Below are 22267 nucleotides of genomic sequence, written 5' to 3'. Positions count from 1 at the left end.
TGACAGAATGCTTTGTGTGAAACTGCTGAATTAATGCACAGTAATAAGACAATGTATAACAATGACACTGCTGAAGAGCAAAATTGTTTATCTGTTTGGCTGTGTAGTGAAGGAAGGCCCCCCCAGTGATGGTGAGTGTTTTCACAGAGACAGTGCAATTGCTTTACCACCCACCCATGAGTCAGGAGTAGGGAACAGTGATGGGCTTCCAAATAGGTACGAGTTTGTAGCTACTCGGATTTTATATGCTAATTAATCTTAATGAATGCAGGTGTGACCACGGGAGATGGGGGGTTAACTTACCTAGAAGTCCGTGGGATCCTATGCGTATCACAGTGTTGCCAAATCATCCCTTTAACCAGCCGGGCGGCATGGACGAGCTCAGCTCGTCCATTACCACCGGAGGCTGCCGCTCAGGCCCTGCTGGGCCGATTTTTATCAAATAAAAAGGAGCACACGCAGCCGGCACTTTGCCAGCCGCGTGTGCTACCTGATCGCCGCTGCAGCGTGCAGCGGCGAAAGAGGGTCCCCCCAGCCGCCCGAGCCCAGCGCAGCCAGACCAAACAGTTCCGGCCAGCGCTAAGGGCTGGATCGGAGGCGGAGGACGTCGGCTGACGTCCATGACGTCACTCCGCTCGTCGTCATGGCGACGAGAAAAGCATAACAAGAAGGGCCGCTCATCGCGGCGTTTCTTGTTACTTCTGATTGCCGGAGGCAATCAGAAGTATGCATTAGGAGCGCCCTCTAGTGGGCTTTCATGCAGCCAACTTTCAGTTGGCTGCATGTAATAGTTTTTTATTTATTAAAAAAAACCCGTCCGGTCGCCAGCCTGGCGATCTTAATAGAACGCCAGGCTGGTTAATTACTGACACATCTAAGTTATACAGGTTCTGGGGCTATTTGCACATAATCAGTGCCTTAACTCCATCTACCTAGCCACAAAACCTGTATAATTCATGTCAGTAATTAAAGGGATGAGTTGGCAACACTGGCGTATCATTCCCCTCACATGCAACTTATGTGACACGTTCCACAACTCACTACCGCACTTCCTCCTTCCGGAAGGAAGAGGTGCAGCAGTGAGTGGTGGAATGTGTCGGATGGGAGGGGAATGATACGCAAAGGATCCCACAGACGATTATTTTCATTAGGGGGGCTCTATTCTGGTAAGCGCTGCCGCATTACGATTATTTTCTGGTGAATTCTGCCCACATTACTATTATTTTATGGTGAATCATTGCTGCGTTATAATTATTTTACGGTGAATCATTGCTGCGTTACGATTATTTTCATTAGATTAGGGGGGCTCTATACGGGGGGGGGGGGGGGGGTGCACAGGTTTTCTCGCCTGGAGTGACAAAATGGCTAGAGACGCCCCTGTTCGTAGCTACTTGGATTCTAAATCTTAATGAATGCAGGTGTGACCGCAGGAAATCCCACCTTCATTTCCTGCGGTCACACCTGCATTCATTAAGATTTAGAATCCGAGTAGCTACGAACAGGGGCGTCTCTAGCCATTTTGTCACTCCAGGCGAGAAATCCTGTGCTTCCCCCCCCCCCCCTGTATAGAGCCCCCCTAATGAAAATAATCGTAACGCAGCAATGATTCACCGTAAAATAATTATAACGCAGCAATGATTCACCATAAAATAATCGTAATGTGGGCAGAATTCACCAGAAAATAATCGTAATGCGGCAGCGTTTACCAGAAAATAATCATAATGTGGCCAGTGTTCCTCAGGAAATAATCATAATGTGGCCAGTGTTCCTCAGGAAATAATCATAATGTGGCCAGCGTTCCCCAGGAAATAATCGTAATGTGGCCAGCGTTCCCCAGGAAATAATCGTAATGTGGCCGGGGGAGGTGGGGGCGGAAATCAGGGCCAGCCGGGGGGGCCATAAAAAAAAAATTAAGAGCAGCAGAGGGCACTCACTGTGAGGTGTCGCCTCTGCAGATAGCTTGTGTAGAGAACACCTGTTGGTCCGTGTGGTGCGTCACTCACAGTGCCTTCAAGCACATGTGACAGGCGGGGGGCGGAGTTAGTGGCGGCGCCGACGTGTAAACGAACTAGCGTGCGGCACCTCACATATAAACTAACGTGCGTGCTGCGCGCTCTGAAAGGAGGAGAGGAAGGGGGCGGACCAGTAGGCGGCGCCGGGCACAGGCTGAGCTGCCTGTCACAGCCGACGCCGACCTGGGTGAAAGAAAAATAAACAAACACGCTCAGAGCGGCGAGAGAGCGCCCACTTCCACCAACGGCGCCATAGGCAAAAATGTATAGTTGCCTAGTGACTCAGACGACCCTGGCTACGAATTCGCTAGTCAGAAGTCCATCCATGGAAGGGAAAACTAATGGTACTGTGGTAGTGGTGTCAGTTAAGAGATGCAGACATAATTGGATGATGGCTGTACTCCAGAAGTACAGAAAAGTGGCTGTTTAGAAGACCTGTTTAGACAGCTGGTTGAGAAAGGTAGTTCTCAATCTGTAGAAAGGGTACTTTGCCACAAAGCTGCTGAAGTGAGTTGGACTCCAGTACCAGAGATCCAGGAGTGGCCTGTGACAGATTAGGCCTGTGGCAGGGTCTCGCTCAAGAGCCAGTGAGGCTGGGGAATGGCAAACAGAGGTTCAATGCAGTGACCCTGAAGATAACCCAAGGTGATGGCTGGTACAGAAGCAAAGTGCTTTGTACCTTGTGTGACTGGCTGCTTTCCCTGCTAAATACCTAGTGTGGTCAATCTTGTTTTGGACCTCTTGGCTGAAAAGATAAAGCTGTTCATTTTTTTTTTTATTTTTTTATTTTTTTTTTTTTTAACTTGGAAGACTGACTTGCTGGAATGTTTGACCCTCCTATGCTATGATGGTCGCATCATCAATTGGCATGCTCTTGGCTGCACTGATTTTAATCCAATTCGATAATTATTCAATCTAATGGTCCTTAAGCGCCAAGTTGCCTGATGTATGACCACCTTTAGGGATGAGTAGTTAATTGCTAACAATTCTAAGCTGATCAGTGTTTTTGTTTTTTGTTTTTGTTTTTCTTCTATGCAAATGAATACAGCTTGGGAATGATAGCTGCATTGTTTGGTCAATTTCCAAACTGCATAAAACGATCATCAACTTGACATGAACAGCATCTCACTGACCATTCCGGTTTATGGCGTTTCCTACCTTTCACATTGCTGTAATGAGCTGCACTGAGCTGCACATGTGGAATAAAAGCCCTTTTATACTCTGTCCCCATCGTTTACAGGGGGTCTTTCTTCCTTTTGATTTTTTTTTTTTTTATATATAAAGAGGAGTAGCTATGTTTTAAGCTACTGTGACTACAAACGCTACATTCACAGTGGTGCGTTACGGCATAATGGGCACTTTGTAACATGGGTGTGTTGTGATAGAATGGCATGCGGCATCGTAATGTATTGCATGCTGTGCGTTACTGCAAAATGCACGATTTAACAGTGAAGCATACTTTTCATTGTATGATTCACTGTATGCAATGCATGGATAACTTTTGCCTCCGCTTTCCCAATCCATTGCGTTCCTGCTGTTGCTGAGAATGCACTGCCCACTGTGAACATAGCCTACCATGTATACTTTACACACAGGAGAAGTGTTTTGGAAGAGTTTTTGAAAGTGTTTAAAAAAGGCGATACGTTTGTAGTTAAAAATAAAGTTAAACATATTTGTTACTAGATGAAATGCCGTATCTTTTCAATTTCATGCTGTAATACTTAAAAATCCTACAGTCCAAGACAGAGAATACTTCTAACACTTGTAGGCAGCAGATTCCTCATACAGTGAGGCTCGGTTCACATTAGCATTCTGAGCCAAAAGGACCCGGTCTCCGCTTCGCCGGATCTGGATGGCTCAGTCCGTGGCCGGTTCACATAGTGAAAACGGATCTGATCAATGATTGATCGGAACCGTTTTCACTCAGCAAATACATAACTAATTTTCAGTAGTAGCCGGCGGTAGAGGCTTCCTCTTCTTCCGCTGTGACTACACAGCGCGTTAGGTGACTAGGAAGAAGACAGAAGCCTCTACTGCCGGCTACTACTGAAAATTAGGTATGTATAAACCATCCCTCACCCACCCACCTGGCTGCTGCACCCTCCCCTCGCCTTTCCGTCGCTAGATTCGCATTGGCACATGCCCCCATCCCCCGTGGAACGGTACGTTTCTTCACTAGTGTGAAGAAACGTCCTGTTTCCCATTGCCCCAATGCTGCAGTATTTTTTTTTTTTGTCTGGATCCGTTCCGCTGGGCAGAACGGCCCAGAAAATTAGGGCCTGCAGCTTTTTTTTTTTTTTTTTTTGATCCGTGGACCGGAATGTATCCGTACCAACGGACGCATGTGAATGGATCCATAGGTTAACGTTGGATCCATTCACATCCGTTCCGTTTGTACAGTATACGTTCTGATCCTCAAAAAAACGTTAACGTAAACCGGGCCTAAGGCTTGGTTCACAAGCTTCTGTACATTTCCGGTCCTGTCAGTTTTGCTTCAGTTTTACCTGACTAGACCAGACATGTACACTTTTTATGGTGAACACACCCATAATAACACATACAAAATGAACAGGACCAGAACTGTAATATACAGATGTACTGTATGTGTGAACACATATATAGAAATGCATACAAAACTGATGCCAACCGACAGGACACTGTTTTGTGTGACTAGGCCACATTCACACTGTGTAGTTATGTGCATTTGTCACTACACACACACATCACATGTACCTTTTTGCATGTGTTTTCTGGAAACTCACTGCAAACCGTGCATTGGAAAATCAGAATCCACTCCTCAAACCTACACACAATGATTCTAGTGATACCTTTTAATGACTGTGATTTAAAACTTCTTATTGTACGGTTCTGATCCAGTTCTGTATAATGCCTGAAGAAGAAACTTAACGTTTCGAAAGCTTGCAATAAACCATGTACAGTTAGTCATTAAAGAGAACCCGAGGCGAGGTTCTCACAACGAAATCCCCATAGAGAGGCTGGCTCTGCCTATAGAGCTCAGCCTCTGTTGCTAATCAGATCCCCCCCCTAAATCCCTCCTGCGCTCAGCCAGACCCCATAAATTACAGCCGCGCTGTGCGGCTGTGTTTACCTTTCTAACGTCAGTCTCGGCACTCCCCTCGCCTCCTGCTGAGCTCCGTCCCCACCCGCGTCGCTTCCCTCCAATCAGCGGGGAGGGAAGGGACGCGGGCGGGACTAGAACGATGCGGGGGGAGCACCGAGACTGACGTTAGAAAGGTAAACACCGCCACTGCTGACACGCTGCGTGTCATTTATGGGGTATTGCGGAGCGCAGGGGGGATTTAGGGGGGATCTGAGTAGCAACAGAGGCTGGGCTCTATAGGCAGAGCCAGCCTCTGTATGTGGATTACGTTGTGAGAACCCCGCCTCGGGTTCTCTTTAAAGGTATCACCCGAATCAACGTTTGTTGGTTTGATGTCTGCATTTCTGCTCCTCAACTAACACCGGACAACACTTTACTTGCTTCACCATGGAAGATACCACAAACTACCGGGTATGAATGGAACTGAAGGACCTTCAAAGAAATTGGCACAATTGGACAGCAACATCTTCTTCCTCCAGACATGTAAAAAGGAAAACCTCCTTCCCAATAGCGCAAAGATGAAAAATCCTCTCTTCAGCACCTACAACATGGGCTTTGCAAACCGCCTCTGCACAAGAACATCAGAAAGACTGCGGAACCACCTCATCCACATTAACTACAACAAAAAGGGACAAACCGAAGCACAGATAAAGCGCCTTGAGTCGGAACTGACAAGCGCAGAGCAGAATACTTTCACACAGGATCTCCACACATTCCACATGACACTGCTGGGACAGCTAATGAAAGTTTAAAACAGAAAGCTACAAAGACTAAGATGTAAGGCAGGAAGGGACACTGAGCCTGCAAAAAGCCCAGGCAACAAAATGTGTCTGACTACAAGCCCAGTGACGCAGAACTCTCTGTACTATCTAAAGGACTTACATATTGCCCAGCAAAGTCCTTAGACAAAACGGAATTGTGCTGTGACATGGAGGAATTTTTCAGGAAAATGCAACTTAGAGAATTCTTTCTTGACCGGCCCACTACTATGGATTTGATGAGCCCTACGCAATCAAGCCAGAACATACAAGAGGTGAACCAGAGCACAGCAAAAAGAGATTCACAGTGGACTCCTCCAGTGGGGGAGAACCCAGGGCTGGATAAATACATTGGGCCTGATTCACAAAGCGGTGCCAAGTGTTTGCACGCCTGTGAAAAGCCCTTTATCACGCCTAAACTCAGTTTAGGCATGATAAAAAGAAAGTCGCGTGAAATTCCCATGCGCAAAGTTAAACCCTATGGGCGCTGCGCGTGCAATTGCAGTTTTGCGCGCGGGACTTAATGCGCGATCGGCAGCACAAAGCGGTGATAACTCAGCTAGTGCAAATGTTATCACGCCTAAAGTCTTTTAGGCGTGATAACTGGGTTATCACCGCTTTGTGAATCAGGCCCATTGAAAATTTCAGAAACCGGGTGAAAACTTCCATTTTAAATAAGCAATGGCAGGAACGGCAGTACCTTTCCCCTCAGGAAAGGAAAGCTATAAGGACTCTATAAAACAAGGACATCACTATAAAATCAGCTGATAAAGGGGGTGCAATAGTACTATGGAATACCACGGATTACATAAAGGAGGCAAAAAGACAACTTCTGAACACCTGCCACTATGAACAGCTGAACCGTGACCCCGCTACTAAATACAGAAAGGAACTTGGGGCTCTCATAAAACAACTTCCAGCCACATTGCAGCACCTACTGGGATTGATACCAGCAACACCACATGTGGGTACATTCTATATGCTGCCCAAGATACACAAAGAGGGTAACCCGGGGTGACCAATAGTTTCAGGCATTGGTACACTAACAGAAAATATCTCAGGATGGCTGGACAACATGCTGAAACCCTTCGTAAGAAACAAGAAAAGTTACATACAGGACACCACTGACCTACTAAGGAAACTAGAGGCTTTGGGCCCACTACCAGAGGGGACCATCTTAGCTACCATGGATGTGGAAGCGGTTTATACAAATATCCCACACGAGGATGGCTTCGCAACTTGTGAACACTTTCTGATGCAGTGTTACCTTCCCACAGAATCGATGATACCTCTCAAGAGGTTCATCCTCACAACCACTTCACCTTTGGTCGGGAAGTTTATCTTCAAAGGATGGGGACCAGCATGGGAACACTCTTCGTGCCCCAATATGCTAAACTGTTCATGGCGAAGTTGGAGAGTGATTTTCTATCAACCTACACCCACAAGCCCTTCTCCTATTATCGCTTCATCGATGACATCCTTGTCATCTAGAATTGGAGCGAGGAACAACTGCTTCAATTCCACAGGAATTTCACCCCACCAGCAAACTGAAAATGAATCATTCCACCTCCCACATTTTCTGGACACCACCATCCAGATAAAAAGCAATCAGCTCCAGACTGCTGTGTACCAGAAGCTGACAGACAGACCCTCTTATCTGAGGAGTGACAGCTTCCACCTTCTACACACCAAGAAAGCAGTCATTTTCAGTCAGGCCCTGCGCTAGAACCGCATTTGTTCGGACACCGGCGAAAGGGACCTTCAACTCCATAACCTCAGAAGGGACTTTTTGGACAGGGGTTACAGACCCCAGACTATAAGGGACCAAATTCAGAGGGCCACACAAGTACCCAGGGCCCAACTTCTACAGTACAAAGAGAAAAAGGAAACAAACAGAATACTCCTAGTAGTAACCTATCGCCAGCAGCTAGGAGTACTTTGGAAGATAGCCAGGGAACTACAACCCTCCCTACACAAGGACAGCAGACTTAAAGACATCTTCCCGGAACTACCACTCCTGGCCTACAGACAGCCAGCAAATCTAAGAAAACATCTGGTCAGGAGTTCCCTGCTCCCACCTGAAAAAAATGGCACATTTCCCTGTGGGAAGAAGAGATGTAAAACCTGCCGTCACATACTATGTACAGGCAGTTTGCCAATACCTGATTCTACAGATGCTTTCCGTATCCGGGGAACATACACATGTACATCATCCTACGCGATCAAGTGCACAAAATGCCCTGGCAGAGTCCTATATATTGGGGAAACAAATCAAACAGTGCGGAAAAAGCTAAACCTGCATCGCTTTACAGTAAAGCATAAACGAAGGGACACCCCAATAGGACTACATTTTAACAAACGTGCCCACAGCATAAGGAACCTGAAAATTACCATCCTAAGGGGAAATTTCAAATCTGGGAAGGAACGTCGGACATGTGAATACAAGTTTATGAAGATGTTTCAGACGCTAAGCAAAGGTTTGAACATAAAGGCTGGCTTCATGAGTATATATGAATCGTAACACCATTTGGCCTCTGTCCTTTCAAAGTTTTTATTTTGGTTCCTTTCTTTTCAGACTGGTGGACTTTTTAACACTTCTGTCTGTTGCTGCTCTCTGGCTGAGAGATAAGTTGATTATTGTGTGTGTATCTGTAGTGACAAATGCTGCCAGAGTTCATTAGCCTGAAGAAGTATTTTTTTTACATTTTCAAAGGAGGTACAACTGTGTGACATGTCAGATTGAGTCTACAGAATCATATATAAGTCTGTATGTGATTTAATACTTATTATTGTACGGTTTTGATCCAGTTCTGTATATTGACTGAAGAAGAAACTTAACGTTTCGAAAGCTAGTTAGTCATTAAAGGTATCACCGGAATCAACGTTTGTTGGTTTGATGTCTGCATTTCTGCTCCTCGACTAACACCGGAACACACTTCACTTGCTTCAGAATCCACTGTAACGCATCTGTGGGAACTTGACCTCTGAAAAGCATTAGCAGTGGGTTTGCATGTGCTTAGGTGTTACACCATAGCACAACATTATAAAGTAGTATCTGCGTCTCACTGTGGTGAAGTGATCACGCTATTTCTTCAGCAGGTAATTGATGATGCTACTGCTGCACTGATTATTCTGACAAAGGGGTCCTTGATAGTCTTGAAATAAGTCTTCCTTTGCAACATGAAGGAATACATTGTTTATGTTTCCCCAGGGAGTGTGTGGACCTTGCTTTGGATGTATTACATTGATTGATGACAGTTAGGCTTGGTTACCACCACTTGAGCGGAGGCAAAAACAGGCATGGTAGCATCCGTCCATTTAGCTCCAGTGAGGAGCTTCTGAGTAGAAAGCCAATCAAATTTGAAATTAAAATGAGGTTAAATGAATGCATTTGTGAGCATGGGAGACGGGGTTACTTACCCAGAAGTCTGTCGGCTTCTATGCGTCTCAATCCACTCGCACCCAACCTATGGGATGCATTGCACGACTCACTACCACACTTCCTCCTTCTGGCTTGAAGGAGGAAGTGTGGCAGCGAGTCTTGGAACGCGTCCCATAGGTCTCGTGTGAGTGAATTGAGATGCTCAGAAGCCGACGGACATCTGGGTAAGTAACCACCTGTCTCCCGTGCTCACACATGCGTTAATTAAGCCTCATTTTAATTCAAAATTTGAATGGCTTTCTACTCGGCAGCCCATCGCTGATCTGCTATGCGTCCGCCTGTCCGAAGTGATTGCCACTTCCTGATGCCAATTGCCGCTGCTTGGTTGCTGTACTCAGGCCGGAGGCCGAAGCATGGGGACCTCCATAGGCTACATTAGACCAATTCACCTGAGCAACAGGGAGAATTTTCATTGGTCTACCTTGAACCAATGCGATTTCTACCTGTTTCTGAGGGTTCCCTATTGGTCTTTTGCAGCCAGATGGAGATTCCCCCATGCTTCTGCCAGCTGCTGGTATGTGTACAGGGACCTAGGAGCGGCGGGACACGTAGCCCGGGGCAGATACATTACCCCCATAGGCTATATGGGGGGAATGCATTTGCCTATACAGGTTTATTACTGATTGCACAGAAGTGCAGTTTGCTTAATGCGACGGATCCAGCAGATCCATTGCAGATAAGTGTGAATGGCTCCTATTCATAAAATAGGAGCCATTCACTGACAGTTTAGCGATGAGTGGAGGACAGACAAAAAAATGTCCATTCTTCGCACAAGTGGGAACAGAGCCTCATTCTGGGCTGCAGCATCTCAATAGGAGGTGAGATTACACATACTGCAGTGTAGACTAGAATAACAAACTAGCAACAAACTGACCTGTTGATGGTTCCATTTTATAAATAGGATACAGTCAGACTTGTCATTTTGCAGCAAATACACGCGATCCATTGTAATCTGAAAAATGCAAAGTCCTGACAAGCAGACGAGTTTCCCATATAACCCTGTGTAGAAAAAGCAACTGCTATATACAAATGGACCACTAAAGCTGAGGCTGCACTGTCCTCAAGTGTGGATTGTGCCTTCCCCTCTCTATATCTATATATATATATATATATATATATATATATATATATATATATATATATATATATATATATATATATATATATATATATATATATATATATATATATATATATATATATATATATATATATATATATATATATATATATATATATATATTTGCACAACCAGCGGTTTCTCTGCATTGTCTAGTCCAGGCTTTCTCAACCAGGGTTCCTTGAGGACTCTACAGGGGTTCCTTGGCATTTTACCCCATCGTGGGGGAAGTATAATAGAGCACACTATAATAGGTGGTACTATAACAAGAAGCACTAAATTGGGGGCTCAGGAGACAGTATAATGAGTGGCAGTGCAATAGGAGATAGTGAAATTAGCAGCCTAACCTACTTAAAGACCATGCCTCCTGAAAAATAAATGTAGGGGTTCCTCAAGACCAAAAAATTGTTTGCAGGGGTTCCTTGAGATCCAAAAGTTATTTACAGGGTTCCTCCAAGGTAAAAAGGTTGAGAAAGGCTGGTCTAGTCTAACAGAAAAGACCTCTAATTGCCATTATTTCCTGTAACTGTCATCAGTCCTGCTAACAGATGAGGAATGGTGAGATACTGAAATATAGCATTTCATAGTGTTTACTGTTTATCTGACAAAGCATTGTGAAGTTTGTTTGTTTTTTTGTTTGTTTTGTTGCTACTACGTGAATAACGGTGGTAGAATGGCATATTTTTAGTTTTCCTAAAACTCCCCATGCTACCTATGAAACATACATGACTATTTCTTTGCGGGTTTGATCCAGCATCAGGTACTCTGTCCATTGTTTCTCATTCTCGTATGTTTTAGACTGGTCTACTATCTTCTGGAACATGGCCCTCTTCCTGTGAAACAGAAAAGATCATGTCAGTTCAAATCTATTCCTGACAACAATCCATCTCATGCACAGTACTGTAACGCACACATCAGTAGCTGGTGGCTGTATTTGTGTTGCATTACTGATTAATTGTGTTACTTACTTGAAATACAATGCTAAATCTGTTGCAATGATGGCAATATCCATCATGCGGATGGCATGGTCATATTGTCTCCTGTTCAGATTCTGGTAAATATTTACTTGCTGTGAAGAACAGACATTTATTAATAAGTCAGCATTGCATGGCATATTTTCCAACCCTACCATAAATGCAAATGAATAACTTGGTACCACCCTGTCAGACACAATCCATTGTTTTTTGTGTTTTTTCCTGTACGTTTTATGTATTTTTGTAAATTCCGCTCTGTTGAAATGTGGACCCTGATTGGCTAGACCTACTGACCACTTGAAGCCTGGTGCATTAGGCTACGTTCCTGTAAAAAACATGAACATAACAAGTCACACTGCATGTTAAGTGACCTCTGTGTTGCATACAGGAAATGAAAAGTAGGCTTCACTGCCTCTGTTAACGCATATCCACTGTGAGGCCATAGCTAATCAGGGTACCATTCAACAACGGGATGTTGTATTCTATAAATCACCTTTGAAAGGGGCATTGCATATTACTGAATTACTCTTTTGGTGGAGCAAGAGTCGGGCGTTTTTCAAGATCTGTCCCAGTAGAATCTCGTTATAATAAACTCTAAAATATAGTAAACCTCTGGATACAGTAAACTCAGTCCTCAGGTCTCAGCAACTGGCTGTATAAATATACAATGCAAGAACATTTGCATAATTCTGCATCAAATTATAATTATTTTTATATTTGAAGTAATGTAGATAGTTGTAACTTAGCCAAAACTTTGTACTAAACGCCTTTTAGAAGTTCATCATGACACAGGAATATGGGGCCACAGAAATGCCTATAGATGTCAGCTACAAGGGGAAGTAATTTTGTACTAAAATGCCTCTAGATGTCTGAGGCGTATGGATGCAAAAAGCACGCAATGCCTATAGCTATCCTTTGCATTCTAAAGCTGGCCATACACATAAAGATTGTTCCTAGTGATTCAAAACCATTACTTTCAGAGAAGAATCTATTCAGAAGAAATCCATTCTAGCCACACACTGCACATCAATTTTCAATAGTTTCCAGCATGAAATCTATTGAAAATCAATTGAACCACAGTGTTTGATTTAGTGCAAAGCTATGGGTCATTGATGTACAAATGCTCCTGGTCAACCTACATTTTCTGTCCTATCCAAACACAACTTTTCATTAATTTTTGGTCAACAATGATCAAAAATTTATTGAACTGTGAATTTTGAGTAATCCCTGCAGATTCTAGTAAATTCTCGAATCTGCAGGGAATCAAATGGAGCGTGTATGGGCACCTTAAGGGTTACCATGATCACTGTTGTACACCAAAATGTGGAAGATTTGATTGTTCAGAAGTGATTTTAGCATGTGTAAAGGTGAAGTAGGAATCTTGAATCAAAATGAATGACATGAAGTGCATTAGACACAGCCGTCCCTAAATATTTAACAGCGTGATTATACAAGTTTAAGATGTCCCCTCATGTCTCCTGGCCATCCTATAATCCACGTCAATCATTTTTCTCTCAGCTTTCGAACTATGCATTTATTATTTTGTCTACTGCTTTTCTGAAGCCTTGTGTTCATCATTCTCCTCCAGCATGTTCTACTTTATACTTCCTGGCTGGTTCCCTTGCCAAATCTCAGATTTCATTTCAATGGATTTCTGTGGTTAATATATATGATAATGTGGTGTCATCATACCTCGTCCTTGAGCAGTGTTTTGCTGAACTCCAGATGGTGCCTCTCTAGAATAGATGACCCATGGAGCTTTGCTAGAGGGTGTCCTGACCTATAAAGGAAAATATAAAAGAACCATCAAACCATTACAGAAAGATGAAATGTTTCACTGACTGTGTGTAAGGGAATAAGTACCTGATAAATAAGTGACACTAATATGTATAGGTAAATAAATGAAAAGGCCCTGGAAGCCTAGTAGATATTGCCCCTAGAGGTTCAGTTGAACATTCTCGGGAACGAGATCGCTAATGTGGGTGCTGCCATAGGCCGTATTGTTATAGAAGCGCTCACTGTGTAATTTGGACGCCACCAATAGCCAGACCTTGAATTATGCAGGGAAATGAAAATTGGGTTCTCAGTAGAGAAATATATATTAAATGGCAAAGTGACTAGCTTAAAGGATACCCCCGTTCTTCTCCGTCCAGCTCCGTTACCTTGTAAAGTCCGCATGAGGCTACTTCTGGGTCGGTGAGCAATGCTCAGACGCTGCCCCGTGATGCACGTCCTTGGTCACAGGCCCGTGGCTGGGAGCGCTCTGTGTTTGCGCACTACATAGTCGTGTCGCCATGACTATGTAGTGAGCAAGCGCAGAGCACCCTTGTTCGCTGGGAGTGCTCTGAGCGCTGGGCTGACAGCAGTGCAGACATCATCACATGGCGAGCTGTGTGAACAAAGGTATTGGTTGTAGCACGGCCAAGTTTATTGCTAGCCAGGCAGTGGTCGTTATTGGTCGCCTCAGGGCTCTTTCACACTAGGAGCTGTTTCGTCCGTTTTGATGAAACTTACCTAGGATGCGTTTAGAAAGGTAACATGGAAGTCTATTGACTTTCATGTTATGTTTCACATTAGACAGAGCGTTCCAGAGCATTAAGTTGTAACACATCTGGGAGCTTTTAATAGTCCAGTGAAAGCATTTTCCCACAGGGTAAATTAGTACTAGTGCCGCTGATCTGCATCAAGCCTCAATTTCCTGACATCATGCTGTTTTCATAACTCGTGCATGAAATCTGGTTTGTGCACGCGTTAACTCGTGTGAAAGAGCTCTCAGCCGACTTTAATCTCGCGTATACAGGGCTTTATGCAAAGTCGTGCATAAAGAGGCGTGGTTGGTTATGCTCATCCTGTAGACACTGCAGTCAGCCCACCTGCTCATCCACTAGTACTTGGCAAGCGTATTTTGTGTTTATTGTATTATTACTCTGTGTTCTCTGGTATTTCATATCGGGAAAAACTACATGACCATATAACTTTTCTCATAAGCACTGTGAGCAATGCATTACATGCCTGTGTAATTTTGTTAAATACCTGACCTTTTCCTGATTTCCTGTTATCCAATAATATATTTTGCACTGAGCCATTTCAGAAAAAAAAAACCTTCCTTCTGAAAACCATTAGCTTGACAAAGCAGGAACAATGTAGTGAATAATGGGCAATGGTGTGAACTAGAAAGGGAACCAATACTTTATCAAATCATTGTATATGCTATGTAGTGTAGTTAATGGTTTCACAACAAACAGAGGCAAACTGTGCATTTTGCATAAAGGACTATGCTATGTGCAAGCAAACTTACTTCATCTGATACAGGTTATTTGTGCCTCTGTGGTCAATATCATGGCAGAATGCAGCTGTCACCATTGCCATGGCTTCAAGGTCTGTATAATAGCGCTTTAGGTTTCCAGTCTAAAAAAAAAAACAGGATGTATGTAAATTAGTGTAGACTGACCAAAACTTAAAAAACTAAATGAAATATATGTTAAACCAGGAAACAAGACACCAACACCATCGTTTTTTTGCACAGCCAACTGCAATTAGTTGAATGCTGCCAAGTCTAGCACACTGTAGGGAGTTGTCAGTACAGTGGTGTTGGTGGTTTGTCTCCAGTGCACTGACATGATTCTACATGATCTTCTAACACGTTTGTGCTTTGTATATGCTCCCTCTATCTGCAGTCAGTCCAGGGTCTTCCAGGCTCTCCAATGAATGAGTGGAGACATCTCTGCCTGGTATCAGACATTAAGTTACGGATCTACTAGATGATGCACCCGTGCCTTCATTAAGACACTAGACCATTTGGCACAATACCTAAAGAAGTGGGCCAGACCCACGTAACGTTTTTAATTTTTTCTTTTTGCATAATACTTTTACTATTCTAAATGTTTCCTGGCATTTCCCCTTATTACTCTCCAATTGTTTACGTTATTGGCAGTTGACTGTTATCCCACCCTATTCTTCTTTCCCATCTTGTCCTACTAACATCCCAACTAACTAACTGACTGGAGAGTGACCAGAACAAATCAAGACCTGAGTGGAGACAGGCTTTCTCCATGGTGATTTAAAGTGGAATGAAATCCAGCATCTCTTCTTCACTCTAAAAAAATTATTTACAGCATATTATATAGATATACTACCACCATTTTTTTTTTCTAGAACAGCATTCAATTAGTTAAACACAGGTCTTGAAAGTTCAGTGCAGAGAAATCTGGACGCATCCGAAGTGTAGATAATGTTATCTTGTGTTTACTTAATTGTATCAAGTGAGGAATGCGACACATTCTCTGACTGTGCAGAAGCTCCTGGACACAGAGAGGCCTGAAACACACCAGAGGAGTTTTTCTGAGCGGTTTGAGTTTTTAAATCTGCTGCTAATGTTATCCTATGTGTCTGTGCACACTGGAGCAATGAAGTTTTGTAAAAAAAACCCATAGCATTACATTGGGAAGTGGTTTTGAAACCTCTAAAAGCTCTTCCCAATGTAATGCTATGGGGTTTTTTACAAAACCTCATTGCTCCAGTGTGCACAGACACATAGGATAACATTAGCAGCAGATTTAAAAACTCAAAACGCTCAGAAAAACTCCTCTGGTGTGTTTCAGGCCAGAGACACTGAAAGCATTTCTGTCTTCAATAAAAGATGAATAAAGATGAACCGTTACCAGTTATGTATAAAATGTAACGGCAGCTCTCAAAGCAAAAAACTGCTTTTGGAAACTTGTAATTTCTAAATGAATAATACTGATGCACAAATGCAAATATGATAACTGTATGACATATAAGAAGTAGGAAAACATGTTTTTATTGATAATGTCAGTTTTATACCGCTTTAAGTCTGCTACTTTCAGCAACCAGCTCTTGTGAGCGGTTGCAAATTACATTACTCTATACAGCTAACTACTAACCTACCACACTTAGGCCTTAATTCACTAAGATCATGCTGGTGATAAGGCAAGAGAAAACGTATCACCACATATCAATCAGTATTTTTAGTGTTAATTAACTAAAGAAGCTTGCCTTATTAAGGTCTAGTGAAACGTTTTCCCAGTGAGAGTGTTCTCTTATGATTTCAGTCCTTAAGTTACCTCCTCTATAGTTATTTGCACATGCAGTCAACAGCTGGTCTTTAAAGAGACTCTGTATAAAAAAAAAAACAACAAAAAACTAAAAAAAACAACTCTGGTGGGTACTTACCTTGGAAGGGGAAGCCTCAGGGTCACCCGAACCCTGTAGCTGCAGGGAGTCCAGCGCTGGCTTTCTTGAATCCTCCCGAAATCTTCCCGAAATAGCTGAGCCTGATTGTATTCACTCTACTGTGCAGCTGTAAAAGGACTAATGCCTGCGCAGTGGAGCGGATCGATTGGTTTCGGCTATTTCCGCCTTAACCTGAAGAGCAGCTAGTGCGCCTGCGCAGGATTGCAGAAGGTAAATATTTACATTGCCGCACTTTGGTTAGCTGCAGCAGGAGATTGCCGGGACAATGGAGGATGGGGAAGCCTTGTTAGAATCCAGAGGCTTCCCCCTCCTGAGGTAAGTACCCATCTACACCCCCTGGGACGTTTTTCTTAATACAGTGTCTCCAACTTTAGAATTCTGTAGTTAAGGATTGAAACGTTAACTTTCATTCTGATTGACAAAGGCTATGACATTGTGGGAATAACCGAGACATGGATGGATGAAAGCCATGACTGGATAGCAAATTTAGAGGGATACAATGTGTTTAGGAAGGATACAACAGGGAAAAAAAGGTGGAGGGGTTTGTCTCTTTGTTAAGAATTATTTTACAGCTGTCCTCAACGATGAGATGGAGGAAGATTAAGATGTGTAGTCCGTTTGGGTAAATATTCATGGTGGAAATAAAGGTTGCCAATTGCTTATTGGGGTATGCTACAGGCCACCTCATATTCATGAAGCTGCAGAACTGCGATTACTACAGCAGATTGAAAAAGCTGCAAGTAAAAATGAGGTCATAGTTATGGTGATTTCAACTTTCCAGACATTGACTGGAATATTGAGGCTACCCATTCTGGTAAAAGCAGCAGATTTCTGGCAACACTACAGGACAATTACTTGACTCAAATGGTAACAGAACCAACTAGGGGGAATGCGTTACTGGATCTGATCATTTCTAATAGACCAGATAATGTATAAAATGTGCAGGTTCAAGAACATTTGGGAAATAGTGATCACAACATAACGTTTTATCTGATGACTAATAGGCCACGGGGCAGCGGGACCACTAAAACTGTGAATTTTACAAAAGCAAAGTTCAATCAACTCAGGCAGGCACTAAGTTTGGTGAACTGGGATAATGTACTACAAGGGGAGGACACTGAAGGGAAATGACAAGCTTTTAAACTTACTCTCAATCAATATTGTAGTATGCATATCCCATATGGAAACAAAATATATAGGAATAAAAAAGGCCTCTATGGATGAAAAGAAAGGTTAGAGATAAAATGAAGAGGAAAAAGAATGCCTATAAGGTCCTAAAACAGGAGGGGACCGAGGCTGCGTTAAACATTTATAAGTGCAATAAAAATTTTAAAAAAGAAATTGGGCTGGCAAAGATTGAAGCTGAAAATCAAATCGCTAGGGATATCAAATCTAACCCAAAAAAGTTTTACAAGTACATCAACTCTAAAAAAAAAAAAAAAAAAAAAAAAAAAAAAGGTTGACTGTATTGGACTTCTAAAGGATGAGGGTGGGAACTCAATGGTGGATGACCAAGGTAAGGCAGAGTTATTAAATGCTTTCTTTGCTTCTGTCTTCACAAGGGAAACATCACTGTTGCAAATTACAGAGGCAGAAGAGCCTCAATCTTCCAACTGTAATATTAAATATGTAATGCAGGAAGAAGTGACGGCAAGACTAAATAAATCAAAAATAGACAAGGCACCTGGCCCGGATGGCATGCATCCTCGGGTCCTAAGGGAATTAAGTTCAGTTATAGATAAACCCCTTTATCTTATCTTTTGTGACTCTTTCAACTGGCAGAGTCCCAGATTGGATTGGTGTACAGCCCACGTTTGGCCATTATTTAAGAAGGGCAAAAAATCAGATCCAAGAAATTATAGTAAGCTTAACATCAGTTGTATGCAAACTATTTGAGGGGTTACTAAGAGATACTATACATGACTTAATAGTAGAAAACAAATCTTATTTCTCAGCATCAACATGGGTTTACTAAAGACAGGTCCTGTTTAACTAACATGCTCAGCTTTTATGAGGTAGTGAATGCTAACATGGATATTGGGAATGCTGTAGATGTGATATACTTGGACTTTGCAAAGGCCTTCGACACTGTTCCCCACAAAAGTCTGGTGCAAAAGTTGAGGATGCAAGGACTGGGAAGAGTCTGTGTGCATGGATAGGGAACTGGCTAATGGTCAGAAAACAAAGAGTTGTGGTCAATGGATCATACTCAAAATGGGAAACTGTTAGCAGTGGGGTCCCACAGGGGTCTGTACTGGGTCCAGTGCGCTTCAATTTATTTAGTAATGACCTAGTAGATTCAGTAGTGAGCAATGTTGCTATTTTTGCAGATACAAAATCGTGCAAAATCATCAACTCTCAGGAAGATAGGGACATATTGCAACAGGATCTGGATAGGCTGGCTATATGGGCACATACATGGCAGATGAAATTTAATGTTGAAAAATGTAAAGTCATGCATTTTGGTCGTACCAATGGGCTAGCACCATACAAAATAAATGGGATACAGTTGGGGACATCAAACTTGGAAAAGGACTTAGGAGTTCTCATCGACAACAAGTAAAATAATTGCACTCAATGCCAAGCCGCTGCAGCTAAAGCTAACAAAATTTTGGGATGCATTAAAAGGGAAATAAAAACTCGAGATGCTAGCATAATATTGCCCCTGTTTAACTCTCTAGTAAGGCCACATCTGGAATATGGAATTCAGTTCTGTGCACCACATTACAGGAAAGGTATGTATGTATGTATGTATGTATGTATGTGTATGTATGTATATGTATATGTATATGTATATGTATATGTATATGTATATGTATATGTATATGTATATGTATATGTATGTGTATGTGTGTGTGTGTGTGTGTGTGTGTGTGTGTGTGTGTATATGTATATGTATATGTATATGTATATGTATATGTATATATATATATATATATATATATATATATATATGAGCTTTTTGTCCCTAGGCCTTCTCAAAGGACTAGAGGACATGATCTGCACATGGAGGAAAAACGTTTTAGCCATTTATTTAGGAAAGGGTTCTTTACGGTAAGAGTAATTAAGATGTGAAATGCATTGCCACAGGAAGTAGTTATGGCAAACTCTATACCTGCATTTAAATGGGGCTTAGATGCTTTCCTTGCGTTGAAAGACATCCATGGCTACAATTACTAGGTAATGCCTAATGTTGTTCCAGGGATTTTATCTGATTGCCATCTGGAGTCGGGAAGGAATTTTTTTCCCTTTTGGGGCTAATTGGACCATGCCTTGTAAGGGTTTTTCGCCTTCCTCTGGATCAACAGGGATATGTAAGGGAGCAGGCTGGTGTTGTACTTTGTTCTCTGGTTGAACTCGATGGACGTAAGTCTTCTTTCAACCCAAATAACTGTAACTTTAGAGATCTCTTCTTAACTCAACCACTTAGCAACTTCTGCTACACTTTTCTACCTTCCTTTTTATAAACACCTGTAAACGCATGTAAACACTTGCTTCTGTTTTCTATTTTTAGAAAACTGAGTTAGTATAGCACCATCTTGTGGCCAAAAAGTAAAACTACTTCCAAATACACCATATTACACTTCCAATAGAAAAAATAAATACATTTTCATTATTTTTTTTAACTCCTTCATCCCTAACCCAAACTAAAATATTATCGCCATACAGTGTACTAGGGACACAATTTAAACATTGTAATAACTGGGACAAATGGGCAAATGTGTGTTTTATCTATGATGGCACATTTTATTTTTAAACTACAATGGCTGAAAGCTGAGAATTTTTCTCATTTTTTTTCTTCTTCTTCTTCCCTGTCAAATGCATATAATATAATTCTTAGCATAAAGTACTGCCCAAAGAAAGCCTAGTTTGTACTGCAAATATTAATATATAGATCATTTCAGTGTAATAATTAGCGGTAAAGTTATTACCGAATGAATGGGAAGAGCTTTTGATGGGGGGAAAAAAACTGTGGTAGAGAAGTAGTTAAAGACAGAGTTAAGTTTAGGTTTGCCTCAGGTAAATTGTTTAGTGAATACTACATGCCTTATCACCATGGTGATAACACTAGAAACAGCTCAGAAATGCTATTAACCTCCCTGGCGGTAAGCCCGTGCTGAGCACGGGCTATGCCACGCAGGGGGATTTCTCAGGCCCTGCTAGGCCGATTTGCATGATTTTTTTTTTTTGCAACACGCAGCTAGCACTTTGCTGATTGCTGCCGCTACCCGCCAATTAGTCGCCATGAAGCCCCCCCCAGACCCTGTGTGCTGCCTGGCCAATCAGTGCCAGGCAGCGCTAAAGGTTAGATCGGGACTCCCAATGACATCATGGCGATGGGGGAAGCCCTCCAGAAAATCCCGTTCTTTGAACGGGATTTCCTGATTGGCGATCGGCTGAGGCGATCGAAGAGGGCGGGGGGATGCTCTGCTGCCCCCTGGCGGTTTTTAATAGACCGCCAGGAGGGTTAAACACAGGAGATAAGCTTAGTGAATTGAGGCCTTAGAGGGCTCCTGCTTCACCATTATCCCTTCTCTTCCCTGTGAGGTCTTCCAGATGGATCTACAAGACTCATTGCGTAAGGTTGGGAGCATACTTGTCTGTGCGTTTTTGCATGCGTTTGCATTTTTTAAAATAATTTGCCTTTTTTGATGTGGAAAAATACAGCATCTTATCGGTTATATATAAACAAACAAAACAAAAATGCGTTTTTTACCCCACAGACTAAGTTCTATTTCACCTTTTTTTCCGCTCTGTGGCAAAATGCACGTGACTCAAACAAGTGAAGCTGGCTTGTTGAGATTGCAGGTTTTGCTCAATAGTTGACTGAGCATAGACTGTCCACATTCATTTACAAGCAAAATAATCACTCAAAGTAAGTTGAATCTGATTAACTGCATTTCAATATTACTTTTCTTACATTAAAAATAAATAAATAAAAATATATAGTGGTTTAGACGAGTGTCTGAACCAGCAGCGTGGCATCTTGCTCAAATGCTTTTCTGCTAGCAAGCAGAAAATCATTTGGCATCTTCGAGCAGCACTTCATATCGTTAGTCGTTTTTTGACCCCCAACAGGGAGACAAACTAGTGTGGCACTTCATGCAGCTTCCTGGATTGATCGAGACAATGAAAAGTGGCGGGACAGAGTGCGGCATTTGCGCAAAGGACAGTCAATGAAGAGACTGGAGCTGTCCATTAATTTGAAAGGACAGTGCTTGAGCAAGGAGTGCTACGGCCGTCATTTAACACCAGCAGAGCACCTGTGTGAACAGGCCCTAACTGTTACTCTAACGCCAAAGCCAGAGATCAGTTCTCTAAAAATATCATTGAATCCTGGAGGTTTTCAATTCTTTAATGACTTGAGGGCAGCTTTGGTGAAAGGTTGGCTGAAGTTTAACATTTTCTTAGCAGGTGTTTGTTGTATTTTTGCTCTTGGTGTCTTTCCTGAGGACCGATGTAGATGCAGTGGTGCTGTAGCCTCTGGGAGATCTGCTAATTCTACTACTATACTCCACCATCAGGGCTGTTTCTTGGGCAGGGCGACCACCTGGCAAGTAGAAGAAGGGATCGCAGGCAGAAAAACCTAACCGCTATGGAGCTGGTGACGCACGGTGCAACCAAA

General features: G+C 42.6%; 1 protein-coding gene across 2 annotated transcripts in view; it reads right to left on the bottom strand.

The window, feature by feature from the left end:
• PDE6A (phosphodiesterase 6A) overlaps positions 1–22267 on the bottom strand; it is a 219093-nt gene that overhangs the window by 32745 nt on the left and 164081 nt on the right. For both annotated transcript variants that reach the window (XM_068277126.1, XM_068277127.1), the window contains 4 exons: positions 14726–14835; positions 13120–13207; positions 11422–11522; positions 11179–11286 (listed from right to left, as the gene is read on the bottom strand). In XM_068277126.1, the coding sequence (XP_068133227.1) occupies positions 11179–11286; positions 11422–11522; positions 13120–13207; positions 14726–14835 (407 nt within the window). The remainder of the gene's footprint in view (positions 1–11178; positions 11287–11421; positions 11523–13119; positions 13208–14725; positions 14836–22267) is intronic.

The sequence above is a fragment of the Hyperolius riggenbachi genome, chromosome 3 (assembly GCF_040937935.1).
Source record: "Hyperolius riggenbachi isolate aHypRig1 chromosome 3, aHypRig1.pri, whole genome shotgun sequence".
NCBI classification, from domain to species: domain Eukaryota; kingdom Metazoa; phylum Chordata; class Amphibia; order Anura; family Hyperoliidae; genus Hyperolius; species Hyperolius riggenbachi.
This window is presented reverse-complemented; position numbering and strand designations above follow the sequence as displayed.